The sequence below is a fragment of the Dermacentor silvarum genome, chromosome 5, assembly GCF_013339745.2.
Source record: "Dermacentor silvarum isolate Dsil-2018 chromosome 5, BIME_Dsil_1.4, whole genome shotgun sequence".
In the NCBI taxonomy this organism is placed as follows: Eukaryota; Metazoa; Arthropoda; class Arachnida; order Ixodida; family Ixodidae; genus Dermacentor; species Dermacentor silvarum.
The window spans coordinates 158,977,976-158,998,181 of NC_051158.1; the positions used below are offsets into that span (position 1 = coordinate 158,977,976).

General features: G+C 50.0%; 1 protein-coding gene across 1 annotated transcript; it reads right to left on the minus strand.

The window, feature by feature from the left end:
- Positions 1-5,237: 5,237 nt before the first annotated feature.
- On the minus strand, positions 5,238-6,240 carry LOC125946091 (uncharacterized). Its single transcript, XM_049668551.1, has one exon. The coding sequence runs from the start codon at positions 6,193-6,195 to the stop codon at positions 5,347-5,349; it is 849 nt and encodes a 282-aa protein (XP_049524508.1). The 5' UTR covers positions 6,196-6,240; the 3' UTR covers positions 5,238-5,346.
- Between the last annotated feature and the right edge of the window lie 13,966 nt (positions 6,241-20,206).

Here is a 20,206-nt window from a genome sequence, read left to right on the forward strand (position 1 = left end):
GATGGGGATTAGGGCGGCGGGTGAGGAGGCGTTGACGGCGTAGCTCGTCATAGCTTTGGCATAGTTCAATGACTTGGGCAACCGTAGAGGGGTTCTTTGAAATCAGCATTTGAAACGCGTCCTCGTCGATGCCCTTCAGTATTTGTTTGATTTTATTGCCCTCAGGCATGGATGCATCGACGCGTTTGCAGAGATCGATGACATCTTCAATGTAGCTAGTAAAGGTCTCACCAGGCTGCTGAGCGCGCGACTGCAGACGCTGTTCGGCACGAAGCTTTTGGACAGCAGGATGTCCGAAGACCTCGCTGAACTTTGTCTTGAACACGGTCCAGCTTGGGACTTCGCTTTCGTGGTTTCGAAACCACAAGTGGGCAATTCCGGTGAGGTAAAATGGGACGGTGGTCAATTTCGTGATGTCATCCCATTTGTTGTTGCGACTCACGCGTTCGTATGATGACAGCCAGTCATCAACGTCGTGGTCATCACTGCCGCTAAAGATGGGAGGGTCCCGCTGACGGAGTGTGCCGGGGCATACGGAGGACTGGGGAGCAGCTGGTGGTAAGCTCGTGGCGCTTGCGGAGGTCATGGTAGCAGGGAGAATCCGGCTGCGCAATTCCAGGATGACAGAAGACCCAGCAAACCTCCACCAAATATGACAAAGAAGTCCGGCACGGCTGTGGACGACACGAAGGACGCCGACAGGAAGACACAACTGCGTAGGCTTAGCCAGGCACACCAGGAACAGCGTCGAGCCCGAGCCCCACTTCAGTAGCGCTGGCAATCCGGCTGCGGAGCTCTGCACGGCGTACTTCTTCTTCCTTACAATTTGTATAGATTAACTGCTCACATATTGTAAAGATGGCGCTCCCTTCTACACAGGTAACAAGCTATCAACACAAACATGCATAAAACATTGCAGAAAATCCTTTCGTAACATATTTCAAGTAAAAGTTAATGACATATAAAGACTAGCATCTGCACATGCAGTGAAGAAGGCACTCCCTTCTAGTTAAAAGACTGCAACACATGCACAAGAGCAAAATTATGGAAAGATTGTAATAATATGTGTCAAGTAACAAAAAATTATAACAAAGACTCTGCTCTACATGCACCAAAAAGGGCTCCTTTCTAAGCCTCTTTCAAAGTAAAAAATTCGCATGCAGAAAAAATAGTTGATTTGCATGCTGGGGAAAAAGGTGCTCTTTCCCTTCTACACTTTACAGTGGCACCCGTTGTCTAGTATAACCTTTCACTTGTTTGGATTGCTGGGACTGAAAGGCTACCCTTGCAAGGGATGGGTGAAGGTGGCTGTCTTCGCTCTTCCACCATGCAAGTGGGTTCTCACAGTGAAGAAGGAAGGGAGCTCTCAGGTAGCCCTCAGCGTCATCTTTGATGGAAGGGCCAGACTTCTGAGGAACAACCAAAGCAAAGCTTGTAAAGGCACCCCTCCCACCCGAAAGAAGCATGTCGGGAGCTGTCCAGACCTGCACTACTCTCACTTGATGGTTTGATGAGAACAGTGCAGGCCCACATCTTCTCTGCCCTTTCCGTACAGCAGACATTCTTAAATCTTGGATCCAGCAACATCGCTAGAGCCGTATCCTTCGATGTCTTGACACCAGGAAAGCTTTCCTTGGTGCTGCATGCCAGACTTCAAGCAATTACCGACGACTCATCTGATTATGCTGCGTTTCGAGCAAGTACAATGCCAGTGCACTCCAGCAGAGGAATGACTTGAGACAGTGTGGCATATTTGTCCCCAGGTAACCCTGTTGTCGCTTGAGCAAATGGCTCCAGCACCTTCACAGCAGTGGTCGTCAGCTTCCACTGAGCTGCAGTGAAGTTAACTCCATCACACTCCGAAAGCTCCATCGTGATCGGTTTGCAAAGTTTAGCTGCCTTGCCATTATCTGATGCTCTCTGTTCCGACGTTTTCATAACTTAGAGGGTATTTAGCTGCATGTGCCTGCACTTCCACAAAGCATGCCCGAGTATTCATACTTTTCTTGCAGCGGGCCAACAGTAGCCCTGGCCTTCGTGCACAGCTGGGAAAACCTAGATACATAACGCTTAACATAACTTGCGCACAACTGCAGTGTGTGTTCGAAACATCTTTTGTCTGTCCAAGGCGAGTGAGCACTAATTGCTGCCGTGAAATTTCTCCCGTTATCAGTAATACCGTTCACTGGCACTGTTCCTGGATCGGTAAGTGCTGTTATGTATTCGGCGGCTCGACGCCGAGAGCGGCAGGACGACCGGCCCAAGGAACAAACGACCCACGCCCCCGAAGAGACAGGTGCCTCAAACCAGAGCCTTCAGGGGCTTGGGTCGTCTGTTCCTTGGGCCAGTCGTCCTGCCGCTCTCGGAGTCTTTGCCATAGTTAGATTTCCAAGTGAAATGTGTTCTTATTAGCGGTATCGTGGCCACCCGATTCAATGAAGCGTTTTCGTGATTGTGTCTTGCATCTATGGCGCCTTTTGCTGCTTGGGGGCGACGTAGAGGCAAACCCGGGTCCCATGACTAAACCACAAGAAGAAAAACTTGATTTTGTATTCAGCACTGTTCAGAGACTAGATTCTAATAGTATGGGTATTTTGGAATCTGTTAATAAGGTGCTACAAATCCACATCGGCATAACAAGTGACCTAGACCAATTAAGTCGACGTGTTTCTGAACTTGGAGCTAAAATTCTGTCCGATGTTTCTGAGAAAATAGAACTTAACTGCGAAGAACGGTTTTCTAAAATGCAGAATCAACTCGATGATTTCGAGCGTAAGATAACTACAGGGCTTGTGTCAGGAGAGGCTAATGCCCCTCCAACCCACGAAGTGAGCATTTCCAAAATAGAAGATAAGGTCGACGATTTAGAGAACCGCTCCCGCAGGTGCAATTTACTATTTTACGGGCTTTCTGACCCTGAACAGAATGAGAGATGGGAAACTTCTGAGTGCCCGGTTCAGCAATTTTGTGATAACCATCTTGGTATGAAAGTGTCCTCAATAGCAAGAGCGCACAGGTTAGGTCGTTTCTCTAACGATAAAAATCGACCGATTATTGCAAAGTTTTCTAATGACAAAGAAATTGATGCACTACTTAGCTATGGTTACAAACTAAAAGATAAACCATTTAGCATTTCACGTGACTACTCTGAAACTGTGCGAAATAAACGCCGCAACCTTCTCCTATTTTCCAAAACAATACGAAAGGATGGTGATCGTGTGCGACTCGTGTTCAACAAGTTGTTTATCAATAATGACGTTTATATGTGGGATAGCGATCAGAAACGTGCGACGCGAGTGTCTAAACAAGGTACAAAATGACGAGTGCCATGTAATCACGCTAACCATCAATCCACTGGACCAATACCGAGGAAAAATGACGCCCCAGGCCACATTCCATTTCTTTACACGAACATAAGAAGTGTCCTTTCTAAAACAGTACCGCTATCATCCATCATTGACTCATGTTCAGCATCGATAGTGATACTAACTGAAACATGGCTTACCGATACCGTCCCCGATACCTCCATTCTGGAAAGCTGGACTTCATTTAACTACTTTCGTTGTGACAGGAAAAATCGAATAGGTGGTGGCGTTTTGGTAGCAGTGCAAAAAAATCTTTTTGCCGCAGGTATTCACCTTGACACCTCTTTAGAGTGTGTGTGGGTTTCAATAAAACATAAAGCGGGCCTTATAATAATTGGTGCTTTTTATCGACCTCCTGACATGGACAATACGTTTTCTCGTGAATTCCAACGGCTTCTTGAAATCATTACTGTTCGTTTTCCTAAATCTGTAGTACTAATCTTCGGTGATTTTAACTTCCCCGGTATTGATTGGGCTAACCTTTCAACAGCAACCTACCTATCTGAGGCACACAGTTTCCTGCAGTCATGTCTCGACTTTTCTTTAACACAGCTTATCACCCGTCCCACGCGATCTTCGGCTACATCCACTAATATTTTAGATCTAGTATTAACCAGTGATCCTGACGTGTGCTTCGACTTAACTCATCAAGATGGGCTATCTGATCATGATATCATAACAGGTAGTCTTGCAGTTTCCCTTCCAAGACGTCCGAGCTCTGATAAATACATCCAATGTTACAATAGAGCGGATTTTGACAGCATAAACTCCGCACTATCTGTCTTTTCGTTACATTTCCTCAATAGATGCCAATTTCAAACCATTGAACGTAACTGGGCTGAACTTAAAACCACTCTTACTGAACTAATTAATCGATTCGTCCCTCTAACAAAAATAGCCTGCACTCCGACAGCCCCGTGGTTTACTGTAAAGCTTCGGCGCCTTAATAATAAGAAAAAGCGTTTATATCGTAAAACCAACAAAGACAGCGTCTCAGATTCCTGGCATCGTTATAAGACCTGCGATAAGCAATATCAGTCACTGCTAAAATCATGTAAACGACATTTCTTTACCCAGGACCTATATTCTATGCTCACTAACAATCCTCAACGTTTTTGGCGCGTAATAAACCCGAAGAGCTATCCCGATATAACACTCGTTAATGAGCACGGTGATATGGTCCACCACTCGGAGTGTGCCGATTTATTGAATAGCGCATTTTCATCTGTATTCACACAGGAAGACACCACATTATCACCATCCCTTGACAATCTCACTAACATATCAATGCCAGAAATAATTGTTAGCGAAGCAGGTATTTATTCTTTACTAAATAAACTTAAAGTTTCTTCGGCATCTGATCACACTGGCATTAATAATAAAGTGTTAAAACATTTGTCACCTTGTTTATCACCTGTATTGTGTGCACTCTTCTCGCAGTCTTTATCAACCAACACTATTCCGTACGACTGGAAGGTGGCAAAAGTCATACCCATTTTTAAGACTGGAGACCGAACTATCCATTGAATTACCGCCCCATCTCCTTAACTATTACTATTTGCAAATTACTCGAACACATCTTGTATACTGAAATTATTAACTACTTAGATGACCACAAAATTATCGTTGATTACCAACATGGCTTTCGTCGGGGTTATTCATGCGACACACAGTTAGCCGGCTTTTTACGTGACTTACATTCATACCTAGACCTCGGGTTTCAAGTTGATGCTATCTTCCTGGATTTCTCAAAAGCTTTCGATCGCGTTCCTCACCATAGACTAGTACTGAAGCTAATGAACCTTAACATACACCCAACCGTTATTGGATGGATTAAGGATTTCCTCTCATCCAGAGTACAATACACATCTGTTAACAACTGACTGACTGACTGAAAAACTTTATTGGCCAAAGTATTGACAGGGAGGGTGTGGACCGATCCTTAAGGGACGTTCCTTATAAATACTAGGTGGGCTCCTCATTACAGAAGCCCATTGGCTATAGCCGCGGCTTGGGCACGCACGACCAGGGCCTTCTGGCTCGCCAGGTCGGAGCAGCCGAGCAGGGCCGCCTCCCAGTCCTCCCGGATAGGGTTGGGTATAGGGGGAAGGTGCGGGGTGGATTGGCATGCCCACACCATGTGGAAAATGTCCGAAGACTTTTCCCCACAGTGTGGACACTCCCCTGTGCAAGCAGGGTCGAAATGTTTTAGGACTGCCGGGCACAGCAGTGTTTTAGTATAGAGGCGAAGGAGTAAACGCTCCTCCGCCTTCGTGAGGCCCTTACAGGGCTTAGGAAAGATTGCGTGGCCGAATTGGTAATGTTGGGTGATTTCCTTAAAGGTAAAAGCCGGATTGGGTTCGGAGTCCGCATCGAGGGGAGGCGAGGGCGATGCCCGGAGAGTAAGCGCGCGGGCAGCGGCGTCAGCTGCTTCGTTGCCCTCGAGACCCGTGTGCGCGGGAGTCCATATTATCGTGCGGGACGCGGGGGCCCCGAGATAATCGCTGCTTTGAAGTATGCGGTATGCAAAATAAGGTATAAAGCCCTTTTCGATGTTCCTGCAGGCCCCTTGCGAGTCGGTGATGATCACCCGCGAGTCCTGATGTGCGGCGGCGAGCGCGATGGCCACCTCTTCCGCATGTGTTATGTCTTGTGCTTTGAACGTAAGGCCGTTCACCGCGGTCTTTTGATGGACGACTGCGGCCGTGTACCAACCCCCATGGTGTGGGCCGGAGGCGTCCACGTAGAATACTCCATGTTTGTTCCCATAGTGACGTGCCAAGGCTTCTGCCCGCGCGAGGCGCCGGCCACTATGGTCGTCTCGTGTCATGTTGGCCGGAAGAGGGCGCACGTGCAGGGCGCATCTTCAGATTTCGGGGATGCGCACGCGCTCTTCCGTTAGTGTTGGATGTTGTATGTGTAATCGGGCAAGAAGGCGGCGACCCGACGGCGTCTTTGAGAGTCTTGTGTAGTGGTTCATCAAGTGTGCTTCTCGGAGCTCCGTGAAGGTGTTGACCATTCCGAGGCCCAGGAGGCGCTGGTTGGACGTATTGACCGGGAGGTCGAGAGCACGCTTGTAAATTTTGCGGAGAACCACCTCGAGGGCGTTCACATCAAACTTGCGAAGGTGGAGGTAAGGAGTTGAGTACAAGACTCGACTGGTTACGAATGCGTGCGCCAGCCGCAAGGCGTCTTTGCACCGTAACCCCCCGCGTTTATTGGAGACCCGGCGGACCATGCGGCCCACCTGGTCCCCCACCCTGCGCAGTTTGGCCAGTGTTGTGTCGACTCGGCGGTGTTTATGAATAACGAGACCCAGTACTCTGATCTCATCGTGTTCTGGGATGGGTCCGTTTGCTAGGGACAGTTCAATTTTGGTAGTGCACTTTGGCGAGGGGTGAATGTGCACGAATTCCGATTTGGCAGGGGAGCATTGAAGGCCACAGCGGCGGGCGTAGGCGTCCACGATCTCCGCCGCTTGCTGCAGGTTGGCTTCAATGTCTCCTACCGATCCGTGTTTAGCCCAGATGGTAACGTCGTCGGCATACAGCGCGTGCTGTATGCCTCCTACATTCTCCAGCTGAGCCGGGAGTTTCATCATTGCCAAATTAAATAGTAGAGGTGAGAGGACCGCGCCCTGCGGGGTACCTCTCGTGCCTAATTGGTAGGGGCCGTGCTCTTCATCTTGTATCCGGATATACGATTGCCGGTCGGCGAGAAATTGCCTAACGTACTGAAACGTGTTGTGTCCACAGTTGGTTTGGGAGAGGTGCGTCAGTATTATGTCGTGTGTGACATTGTCGAAAGCCCCCTTCAAATCGAGGGCGAGTACTGCCTTGTCATTGAGGGGGTATTCGACGGGATTTAGAATTTCGCGGTCTAGTTGAAGGAGGACATCATGCGCGGACCGGTGCGGGCGGAACCCGAACATGGTGTCTGCGAATACGTTTTGGTTTTCCAAAAACTCGGACAGCCTATCTCGCACCATGGCCTCCATCAGCTTTCCCGCACAAGACGTGAGGGAGATGGGGCGGAGGTTGTCCGTGTTTATGGCTTTGCCGGCTTTCGGAATGAAAGTGACCAGAGCGGTCTTCCATTCGATCGGGAGGGGTGCCTCACCAAGCCAGATTGAGTTTATGTATGCGAGGAGTGCGTCGTAGGCTGGGTCGGGAAGATTGGCAAGTAATTTCACTGTTATTTTGTCTCTTCCCGGCGCCGTTCCTCGCTTCATTTTAGTCAGGGCCGCCTTCAGGTCATGGAGCCGGAACGGTTGATCCAGCTCCGCGTTCTCGGAACCTGCATACGAGAACGCTGGCCCTCGGGGGTCATGTTGGATACAGAGGTATTGATCGCGTAGTTTGCATGCTAATTTTGAGGTGTCTCCGTCGAAGCCATGGATAGCCCGTTGGAGATGTTTTTGTGTCTCGGCTCTGGTTTGACTCGGGTCGATCAAGGCGCGAAAGAGACGCCAAGTGCTCCTGCTAGACATTTGTCTAGCGGCCGTGTTGCATCGGTCCACCCAATTCGAGTCGGCGAGCTGGGCCGCGTACTCTGCCGCTCGTTGGGTGAGCTCGGCGATGCGAATTTTAAGCTTCCGATTGTGTTTTTGGCGGCGCCATCTGCGGACGAGGCAGTGCCGCGCCTCCCAGAGGTGCAGGAGGTGGTTGTCCACCTCCGGCGTGGCCTCCGATAGTTGAACTTGAGTCTCCGTCCAACGAAGGTGTGTAACCAATTCTTGTGACCACGCGTGGTAACCTTGTTCGCGGATAGGGGTCGAATTAGTGTAGTTTTGCCGGAACTTTGTCCAGTCGGGTAAGCGGGCTTGGGCGTGGGATCTTGCCAATGGTTTGGTTCGGACGGTGGTGTTGAGTATGCAGTGGTCACTGCCGAGGGTTTCCTCGGTGTTGGCCCATTCTGCGTGTCTAATGTTTTTGGTGAAGGTAAGGTCCGGACACGTGTCCCGAGTTACGGAGTTACCCACCCGCGTTGGATGTGCAGGGTCGGTGTGAAGAGTAAGGCCCAGCGTGGACGCAAGTTCCGCCAACTTGCGCCCGCGCTTCTCTTCACGCACGTACCCCCAGAGTGTGCTGTGAGCGTTGAAATCGCCCACGATCACCAGGGGGTCCCTGCCCGCAGCCTTCAGGGCACGACTGAAGAGGGCTGCGAAAGTTACATTTTTTAACTTGGGAGAACAATAGATGTTGAGTATATGTAATGGTGCGTTTTGTTTCTTAAGCGGAAGAAGGGTGACCATCGCATAAGAATATTCAGTATTCAGCTCCAAATCAACCTGGTTGGCTGTGTAATTTTTGTGCACGCATATACAGGAAGAAGGGTCCTGTTGGAATGTGACATAGTTTGTAAGGGTGGCGCCGCTCCCTGGCTCCTGGAGGGCAACCACCGCGGGGAGTGAAGCGAATGTTGAGAGGAAAAGCCGGAGGTTCGCCCGCTTTACGCGGGAGCGGAATCCCCGGCAGTTCCATTGGGTAATTTGGATGGGGGTGGCCGAATTGATACGGGGAGAGCGCCTAACTTGAGGGCTGCCCGCCATGGTCATTGAAGTGAAAGAGCGGTTGTAGGGACGCAGCTACGGAGCCAGCACTCGCGGGGAGGGGGGCATCCTCAATTCCGGAGAGCGAGCAGCTGTCCTCGTCGTCTAGCTCAGTTTCAGTGACGCGACGCGACGTTTTGGGATAGCGGCCAGACACGTCTTTGATAAGACCGCCGGTTCGTCGGACTCCACGCGAGGATTGTGCGATGTGCTGTGCGACAATTGTGGGTAATGTTTCGGTCATTTTGGCGATCGCGGAGGTGATGGCCGCGGAAATTTGAGTTTCTAGGGCATTGAAACGGGCGTCCATGCGGGCCTCTAGACGGGCCTCAAGTGCAGCTTCCGCGCTCAGTGCTGCCTTCGGTGCCGCGGGCTCACTCTCCATAGCCTCGGGTGCGGGGGGAGAGGGGGGAGTGGTAAGCTGTTTTGATTGCGATTCTAGGAGCGTAATTTTCTTGAGCAGCATCTGAATTTGGCCCTCGAGAGCTGCTATTTTGGTTTGCTCGGCACTGCGTGCTGCAGGGGGGGAGGAGGAAGGGGAGGAGGAGGCAGTCCTGCCCGTACCGCTCACCTGCGTTCCGTGTTTCACGGCGTTAGCCCAGGCCCTGGCTTCGCCGCGTGGTGGCGCCGTCGACAGTTTTCCAGTGTCGCCGTGTGGTGGCGGCTGCATCGACGTTCGTTTGCCGGCTCCTCTGGTAGATGGCGCCGGCTTCTCGGTATTGCTGTCATCCCGTGACTCGCCGGGAGGGCCAAGATGACGGCTCTTCTTCTTGGCCGCGATTTGATTATTTGTCCCACCCTTTGGGGCGGCCGTCTTGTGTGTGCGGAATTTTGCCGCACACTCCCGCGAATTTGTGGCGTGTCCACCGTCACAAACCGAGCACCGCGGAACACACTCGTGAGGGGCCCGCACCCCCTCCACAAGCGGGGCTTCTTGCCCGCAGAGTCCGCATATGCTCGGCTGCGTGTTGGGACAGGCATCCGCTCTATGGCCGACGGCCCCACACAGGCCGCAGGCCGGGATCGTCCGGTAGTAGTTTTGCACTGTGATGAGCATGTTCTCATAGTGCACAAAACGCGGTTTCTCCCTCCCGGCGAAGGTGACCCGAGCTTTGTTTGAAGCGCCGAATTTCCTCACCTCGACGATGGTGCCTGCTCTCCATTGCACCTGCTGCCGAAGCGATTCAGTGGTGTCCGTGTTGCTGACGGCGATGACGCCGTGGCAGACATCGCCTCCGTCTTGTCGAAGGTATCCGTGGAGCGGAATCGCCCCACTCTCGGTTTGTATGGACAATTCCCCGAGGAGCCGATCTGCCGCCGCAGGGTTCGGGGTGTGGATGACGATGAGGTTTTGTTCACGGGACGGCATAACCGTAACCGACCTTGCCACCTCGGGCCCGAGGTAGGCTGTAAAAGCGGCGCCGTAGCGGTTTTGCGAAAATGCTTGGTGCAGCGACACATGTTCGCGTGGCTTGAGCACGACCACGAAGTCGTCCGGGCCCGGTTTTGGGAAAGGGCGAGGCTTCCAGTTAGTAAGGGCCTTGCCTTTGCTTCCTGCAGCGCGCGAGACAGGAGGCTGCGTTTTGTCGGCCGGTGTGCCGGATGTCATGGCGGCCTTGGATTGAACAAGCGAGCGGCGCGCGACCGCTTCATTGAGAGATTCGTGCCGAAATTTCGGAACAGCAGAATTTTGGGCTTCCGATGTTGGAACCGTCGTCCACGCCATGCCGTCGGGATCGTAACCCCTCTGGAATGACGCGGCGGCCGCCATTTTGCCTCAGGAGACCGGTTCAACGCCGCCGGGCGTCGGTGTTCGACGCCGTTAGGCGTAACGCCGTAACAGCGTCTCCCCCGTGATCGGGTGCACTTCGGCCGTAAAATCTTCAAAAGTGGGCCCACCTGGTGAAATTTAGTATCCTCGTGGTCCAGATGCTTTGCTGCGTCGATTGACGTCGGTCTTGTTGGGGTAGAGAGAGTTGAGCCGTGGCTCCAGCCGAAAATCGACGGAGCCGATACGCCACACGTCTAACTCCGTCGCGCGCTCGCAGCGCCCCCGTTATTCCCCTTCTACCAATGTAACCTCCGGTGTTCCGCAGGGCAGCGTTCTTGGCCCTTTGCTCTTCTTAATATATATTAATGACTTGCCTAACTGTGTGTCTTCCCACATCAGACTTTTCGCCGATGACTGCGTAATATATCGATTAATTTCATGTGACAATGACAAACATGTTCTTCAAACCGATCTTAACGCTATTAACACATGGTGTTCAACATGGTTGATGACTCTTAATACAGCTAAAACGAAGTTATTATCATTTACTAGGCGCAGTCACCGTATTCCAACATCGTAGGTAATAAATAACAACATAATTGAACTTACAACTTCATATAAGTATCTTGGCGTTCACTTACAGTCTGATCTAACGTGGCATCATCACATACGCCTGACGTTGGCATCAGCTAACCGCTCATTAGGCCTCCTCAAACGCAACCTTAAGCATGCTCCAGCTAAACTACGCAGACTAGCATACATCACATTAATACGCCCAAAAATCGAGTATGCATCAGCCATCTGGGATCCTTGTCAAACCTATATCACCCATGAAATCGAGTCACTGCAAAACCGCGCGGTCCGTTTCATTTTTCCTGATTATTCACCCTATACTAGCATTTCAGCACTAAAAGCTCGCGCTCAGCTTGACGACTTATCCTATCACCGCAGAATTGCCCGCCTTTCACTGCTGCACAAACTTTATCATCATCCGCACCTTCACCATATCTTCGAACCAGCGACAGCCTTCTTTCCACGCACAGACCATATCTTCAAGATAAAACGCATAAGTTGTCGCTCAGCTCACTATGCTAACTCCTTCGTTCCCCGAACAATAGTTGCATGGAATAACCTGCCATCACACATTGCTACTCAAACCGATTTCGCAACATTTCAGGAACTTTTACGCAACGGTTACGCCTAAATATCCATCATGTACTATTTTAGCGTTTCTTCATACGTTGTTCAGTGTATATATTGTTTTGATCATTTGTTTTACCGTTCTGCGTGTACATTGTATAAGTGTATTCATGTCTTATTAATTTGTTAAGATGACAACTGACGCAGTTTCCAGCAAGACCTCGTATTGCTTCTTGTACACTGTATCTATTTATGCCCTTAATTTGTTTTAAGTTGTTACTCGACTAATCTATTTCGTATACTGTTTTATTTGTGTATGTTGCTAGTCGTCGTAATTATGTATAATTCTTTTTTTTTCTTTTTTTTTCGGTAACGCGCAAAGCTCGCATTTTTTCATGTATCCGTCCCCCCTATGTAATACCCCTTCGGGGGCCTTTAGGGGTATTATGAAATAAATAAATATATAAATAAATCCGATGCGACCAAGGTTCGGTGTTTACAAGCGCGCTTACCACGACATTCTTGAAGAAATGTGGCATATCCATTCACCACAGCTGTCTACCACCCGAAAAGCAATTCAGTTGAAAAACTTCATTCAGTAATGAAGCGGATTCTGCGCGCGCTTTGCTTCGAGAAGGGCACCGTTCTGCTCAGTGAATTCAACTGCCGGGCTTTCCTAAGCTTGGGCGCGAGGTTGCTTCTGACGTTGTTACTGCGCTTCTTCCGCTCGTTCACTAAGCCACTTCAGATCCTGTCGTGCCAGCTGACGGGATGAATCCTGCTCGAGTAGCGCGTTTACAACTGCTGTAGAGCTTAATTTCGGTAACACCACTGCTTCCAGGAACTTCGTGGCAAGGCAAATGAGTGTTAGCAAGTATTTGTTGCCCGTCGCTGTTACTGGTAATGGACCAACAATGTCGACTAACAATCTGCGAAAAGCTTCACCAATCCAAGGCACTCGGACCAAAGGTGCCTTGAGTTTTTCCTTTGGCCGTCCGGCCCTTTGGCAAACGTTGCAGGAACGTACAGTCAACCACAAAAGTTTGCGGACCACGCGAGCGCGTGCCAGACTGCCTATCCGCGCCACCTAGCGGTACGCCACCTAGCGGCGACAGGGGCGCTCTCCCGGATATGAGCCCTCTTGGTACTCGCCTGCCTGTTAATTTTTTATTCCCGTGCATGACATTGTTAGTTCGTTAATTAATTGTGTTGACGCAGAGCGCTGTCTGCGATAAGACCGCCACATATCTGGCTTGATAGCAGTATCGGAGCAATCACTGCAACCTTTGTCGACTGGTGTGCCAGTGGGTAGATAAGTTTCACGAAGCGCTGCGACGATTTTTTTACGCGACGTTTACTGGCGACCTTTGGTTGGCAGCATCTTGGTCCAATGAGTGTTGCTGCTTCTGCGTCTTGAGAGAAAGGGTAGGGAGGTGTTTCACTGTCATCAAAAATAAAGAAAAAGCGGATGCATAGAAAATTTTCTTTCACACATAGGCGCATCTTCGCATCAGTCGCTGAAAACGTAGTAGACTTGCTTCAGGCCACGTGGTGATTGCCTATCTGGAAAGATGCCGCTGCGTGTTCCACTTGACGAAAGAAGGCACATTGTGCGTTTATTTATAGAGGGAATACCTCAGCGCGAAATCTGCCGCCGAACCAACAGGAGCCGGACTGCCGTGAATAGGATTATTCAAGCTTTCCGCGACGATGACAGATTCACAGATATGGAGCGCAGTGGGCGTCCAAGGGCCACGACTGAGGAAGAGGACCGCCTGATTACGGCCGCCATCGTGGCTGATCCTTTTCAAAGTGCAGAGGATATCCGAGAAGCGCTCTCGCTCACGGTATCGTCTGAGACTGTAAGAAGAAGGCTGAGTGAACTTGGCCTGCAGTCTTTCGTAGCAGCACAGAAGCCCTGCCTCTCAGACAGCCAGCTACAAGAACGACTCATGTTCGCTACAGCAATGAAAGATTGGACAACAGAGAAATGGGGCGATGTCATCTTTAGCGACGAGTCAACTTTGTCCACGCGCTGGGACCAACGGAAGCGGGTTTGGCGTCCACTAAACTGCAGGTGTGTTTACAGTGTATTGGCAGTTAATTCACGAAGCTAATTCTGCATCACAACATGTTTCACGTAAAATGAGCTTTTGGACATTACGAGATTTTTCTGTAGTGGTATTATGTTGAAAACATTAACGATTGTTTCATAGTACTACTTACTCTGAAGCTAATTAAAAGCTGCCAGTGGGTCTTTCAGTACTATCTAATGATGTTTGCACGTTTTCTATTGCAACTCTATAACAGCATTATAAAGTTCATACGCAAGAGGAATCACAACATTTTAGACGCGCCGCTGGAACCCAATTGTATGCTATTTCTTGCAGATATCTGCCTAATTACACACAGAGTGTTCTATCCAGTGGATGGTGTTCCGTGAGCGTGTGGGGAGCAATCAGCAAAGATGGCCTTGGTCCCCTTGTGCGTCTGGAAGAGCCCTTCACTGCGTCACGGTACTGCGACGTCATCACTAGACACCTCGTTCCGTATGCGCTGGACGGTCCCTTCAGCGACGGCTGCTATTTTTTTCAACACGACCGCAGCCCGATCCATAAAGCACGTATCGTCCAGTCATTGCTAGAAGAACATGCTGTTTGCCAGCTTGAGTGGCCTCCATGTGGCGCCGACTTGAATCCCATAGAAAATGTCTGGGGCATGTTGAAGAAACGGCTGTCCACACGAGCCAACCGCGGCCGCACGGCCGATACGCTGTGGCAAGCGATCGCACAAGAATGGGAAAGCCTGCGCGGTCGACCGGAGATTACTGAATCTTTGTACGAGTCGATGCCCACACGCATCAATAAGGTGCTAGAAAACGGCGGACATTTCACTTCCTACTAGATCATTGAGAGACCTATGTTTCATGACACTTCTGTAAATGTCTTGTGAATAAATTCATCCCCTTGAGACACGAATTATGATGCACTGTCTGCAAATGCGTCAAATGCGCATGGCATCATTTCAAGACGCTCACTATTACATTCCAAGAAAGAAGACGAAGCAATGTGCGCTTTTGTGCGAGTTTCAGTAAAAAATTAATTAGCGTATAACTCATTATCTAATTATTCTGAAATCCGTCAGCTTCAATGCTTGCATAAAAAGAATCAACTATTAGGCCCGAAACGCATGCACACTTGCTTTTTCGGTTGTATTCGTGTCGACCGGAGAAAAAAAATACTCTTGACGTTGGTCTTGGAACGCGGCACGTCGAACGATTGTCTAACATGGTAGTGTCTCCAGCAAAGTGATCATCTGCAGCAATACGCAGGACAATGAAGTTAACTGACCGCTAGTTGTCCCATCAGGAAGCGGACACGAATGTGCACACTGAGTTTTAGGTCATTTGAAGAAACACGTGGCGTGGGACGCGCCTCCGAAGTTCGAGTCCCCAAACGAGGACGCCGTGTCGCAAAGGGTTATAAAAAGAGTCATCGCACCCGATTATTTCTTATTTTTCTAAATGTAACCACTATAGCAGCGCGGTGGTTCGGGCTTTGCGCAGCAAAACCTGGGCGCAGGCGATCAAATCCCGGCCGCTACTGTCACTTAGCGATGGGGGAGGAACGGAAAAATTCTGCCTACTGACTAAGCATCTGTGTCCCATGGCTGCCTCACCGCTCACTCACGCACTCACGAAAAAAAAAAAACAGCGTGGCTACGCGAAAATAGAACTGATAACAGCCGAAGAATACGCTGTCTGATTACTTGTACTGATATTCTGCTCTCAAAATATAAGCAAGTAGCCCTGGCTAACAAAGAGCGCGTCACGTTGAAAGAGATAGGTAGAAAATATTTGCGCACAGTGCGAAAATAGACAGGCCATAGATTTAAGGAGGGATGCGTCTTCAACGTAGCGCTGCTGTCGATCGCTGGTGACGTAGCAGAAGTGTCGCGAAGAGGCTCTTGGCCACGCGCTCGCGTGGTCCGCAAACTTTTGTGGTTGACTGTACATATAGCTCAGAGTCCTTGAAGCACATCGGCCAGTAGTAGTCGTTCAATAGTCTGCTCTTAGTTTTGTTTATTCCTAAATGGCCAGCTCAGCTATTGCTGCGAATCAAATTGAAGTGCAGCACGGTACGTTTGGGGAACTACAAGCTGTTCGAAAGAGCAGCCTTTCTTGTTTTTGAATGAATGATATTGGTCCCTTTTGGTCCCGTCTTGATATTTCCCAGCACATTTGCAGTGACTTGTCGTTCGCTTGATCTGTTTTGAGAACGCTTTTGTCTACCTTCACAAGAAGTTGAAAATTTTCACTGACTGGGCTTATCGTTTTGTCTCCTGACGCGACCGGGGAGTTGTTATTAAAGGCTTGTGCGACTGGTACGGTTTCGCTCGTTGCGGCAGCGTGTGACAGATCACTTTGCTCTGGAGTTTCGGCGGCACGAGTAGCGTTAGTAGTTTGCGCTCTTGTGTGGGACCTCGTGACGACCTTTACAGGGTTAGCCTGAAGTTCCATTCCTGCGTTTTGCAAGTCCCTCATTGATCTGTTAACAAAAATCTAAGGGATTTTTCGAGGGAGCTTGTCTGAAACAGCAGCTTCAGTTTGAAATTTGCCGAAGGCGCCCGTCATTTCAACTTTGGCTACCGGCAAGCACTTCGTGTTAGGCTCTAGTGCCTGACGCACCCATACACACGATCCGGTAAAATCCTCGGGCTTGACAAACGACGGGTGGACGATATCAAATGTTGCTCCTGTGTCACGTAGAACCTTGCAACTGATGCCGTTCACCGTCATGTCATAGGTGTAAGGCAAGAGTAAATCGCTCTCTTCAGTTAGCAAATTGACAGACACACTTGCTTGTAGTCACCCTACTGCGATACGGCCTGGTTGTTGGCATTTGTGAGACTAACGGTCGTTTTTCTTCAAACTTGGAACTTCTTGGTTCACTCGAGTTGACCGCATGCACTTGGGCGTGAACATTGTCGGGTTTCCCTTCGTTAGTTTCTTTCGCTCCTTTCTGAAACTTCTTGAATGCTCCCCACGGTTTCTTTCGCAGTTCTTCCGAAGTTTCCATTCTGCGGGAGCAGTACTCGTCAGCCATACTAGCTGCCGTTTTTTCAACGTCTCCACGTTTGACCTGTCCTGAATCCGCAGGCGCATTTGCTCCAGAATAGACGCATAGAATTGCTCTAGCGCAAACACTTAAATCAGACGTTGCTTGTTCCCGTATGCGTTGGCACTTTTAAGCCATTCTTCAAAAAAGCTCATGGATTTTTAGGCGAATTCCGACAATGACTCCCCTTGACTATGCCTCGTGTTACGAAACTTCATCCTTAAGGCTTCTGTAGACAAGCTGTACCTTCGCCTAAGCTGAAGCTTTACTTTATTGTAGTCACGTGCATCTTCATATGGCATTCTCGCCTTTACGTCCGCTGCTTCCTTTGGAAGCAATGTCAATAGGCGTTGCGATCAGGTCTCTTCTGCAAGTGCTGCTCTAGTACACGTCCTCTCAAAGTTGACGACGTACAGCGTGATGTCACTACCAGCCCTAAAAGGTTGCATGTATCCGCGCATGTCGAAAGTGTCAGTTCGTTCAAAGCTGTGCAGCTGCATCTCTTTAAACTTCAGTTCTACCTCTAGTTCTTTCAGCTTTTGGGAAATTGCCTTCCAACATTCCTCGACTTCGTCGTCGTTCGCTCCGCATTTGGATATTGCTTCAATAATTGCAGGCTTGCGCATCGACTTCTGTACTGGGATACCTAACTCTTAAGCTAGCCACACTAGGTTGGGTTTCATTAACGATGCGAGGTTTTTGACTGCTGATAACAAGTGCCACTCTTACACGTACTACTTATATTTATATTTAGCAAAGTCCAAAATGCCTCGACTACCAAGTAAATGTCGCTAATGCTCCCAATGAAGTCAAGTAAGCCATGCTCTCACCAAACCGGATGCCAAGGCCACCGCCGAAGTGCGCTCCATCCGCCGTCACCGCTGCCAGCAGCTGTTATGAGCGTCGCCTCCTCCTGGGCATTCCAGCCCCTCTCCATGGGCTTGTTGTTTGAGCCTGAACACGCACAGTGCCTTCTTCATCCTTTCTGCGATGTCCCCGCAGGGGCGTCTGCGTAAGCAGGCGTTTGGTGTGTTGCGACACCACGGACCCGAGCACATGGGGGTTGGACCCTCCCGCGCTTAACCGTGCGCGGCTTAGCCGTGTCCGGGGAAAAGGGGATCCTGGAGGTTGAGCCGAAGCCGGGAGTTTGGACCTTTATGGCCCCCTGGCGGAGGCAACACACCTCTTTGGCCTCGGCTTCACGTAGACGGCACCCCCGGACTGACCCACCCGGGGGAAATCGGTAGTTGCCTTTTCCTGTCTCTCTCTCCCTCCAACCTTCGTCTTTCTCTCTCACTTTCCATCTCTCCTGTCTTCTCTTCACTTCGCTTTACTTCCAATTTTCCAGGCAGCAAGGGTTAACCTGGTGTAGTTTATCCATCCTTGGGTCTATTATATTAGGTTATAGTGGCTATGTACAGCTGGCGCCTGCATCTCCTTCGGGTCTTGTAGCGTCCCCTTGTTGGGCTCGGTGGTGGGCGGCTGGCATAGCTACCGAAATCATTGTTACCTTATGGCTTTATCGTCATTCCCCCGACTCCCTGATCGCTCTCACAAACGAGGGCGCACCGAAGATATTTTTCAATTCAATGGCAGCAAATTGCAAAACTTCCCCAGATTTCATGTTATCCACTCCGATAAACCCGAAAAGACGTTGACAATGATCTCACCCTTTCTCGTTTCGAAAAGTCTGACCGAAGCTCTTGGAGCAGGCTACAAAGCGTCGAAATTGGCTAGCGGCGACCTCCTTTTGGAACTCCGCGACGTAAAACAGCACGAAAAGCTTCCTAACCTAGTGTCATTTGGGGAGATCCCAGTGACAATATCCCCACACCGAACTATCAACACCAGCCGTGGTGTAGTCTCCGACGATGACCTCATGGAACTGACAGAAGCTGAACTGTTGGAAGGCTGGAGCGAACAAAACGTGATCACTGTTAAACGAATCATGCTAAGACGGGACGGCAAAGAGATCAAAACCAAGCATATAGTACTAACTTTTGGCTCAAGCATCCTGCCCGAGACAATCGAGGCAGGCTATGTGAAGCTACGGGTTAGACCCTATGTACCAAACCCTCTTCGTTGCTTCAAGTGCCAGCGTTTCGGCCACAGTTCCCAGAACTGCCGAGGCCGACAGACATGTGCTAAATGTAGTTCCGGTGACCATGCCTCTGAAACAAGTGAAAACACTCTACACTGTGTCAATTGTGATGGCGAGCATGCCGCATACTCGCGGTCATGCCCGTCCTGGAAGAAAGAAAAAGAAATAGTCACGATCAAAGTAAAGGAAAACATAACTTTCAAAGAGGCTCGCAGGCGGGTGTCATACCTGCCTAAAGTCAGTTTTGCCGAGGTGGCGCGTCAGGGGGCAGCGCCACCGCGGCACCCGGCGGCTGTCCGGTCCACACAGAGTGAGCCGGCGGTGACGCCATCCGCCCCCTCGGCGGCTGCAGCTAGCGCTGCTCCGCCATCTCAGAACAAGGGACCATCAACCTCCGGGCTGGTGGCCTCCAGGGCCTCGTCCCTCGAGACGAGGCTTTCACGTCAAACGAACCGCTCGCAAGAGCGCGTGTCTAGCGCCCCGCAAGAGGCAATGGACACAACCGGCCAGACGGCGCCACCAGCGCCTAAAGAGCGGCGAGATTCTCTCGACCGCTCCAGAAAAGAAAGATCTCGTGTCACGGCGCCTGCAAAGGGCCCCGCGAGCTAATCTTCATCTCTTAAACACACAGCACGAACACATTTGTCATTATGGAGACACAAATACTACAGTGGAATGTCAGAGGACTTCTTCACAACCTCGACGATATTACAGAACTCCTACACAAACACAATCCAAAGTTGCTGTGTGTTCAAGAGACGCATCTGAAACCCACAAATACAAACTTTCTTCGTCAATACACCATCTACCGCAAAGACCGTGACGTGGCGAACGCCTCGTCTGGCGGTGTAGCAATAGTTGCCGACAAGTCTGTAGCTTGTCAATATGTCGCCCTTCAGACGCCCCTAGAGGCAGTGTCAGTTCGGGCAATTCTTTTCAGTAAGTTGGTAACCGTATGCACCATTTATATACCCCCGAATCATCATCTCGAGAAAACAGATTTCCATAACCTCATTGATCAGCTTCCCGAACCCTACATACTCGTGGGAGATTTTAACGCTCATAACACGATGTGGGGAGACTCACGATGCGATACGAGAGGTAGATTCATAGAAAAATTCCTCGTGAACTCCGGTGCATGCCTCTTCAATAAAAAGGAGC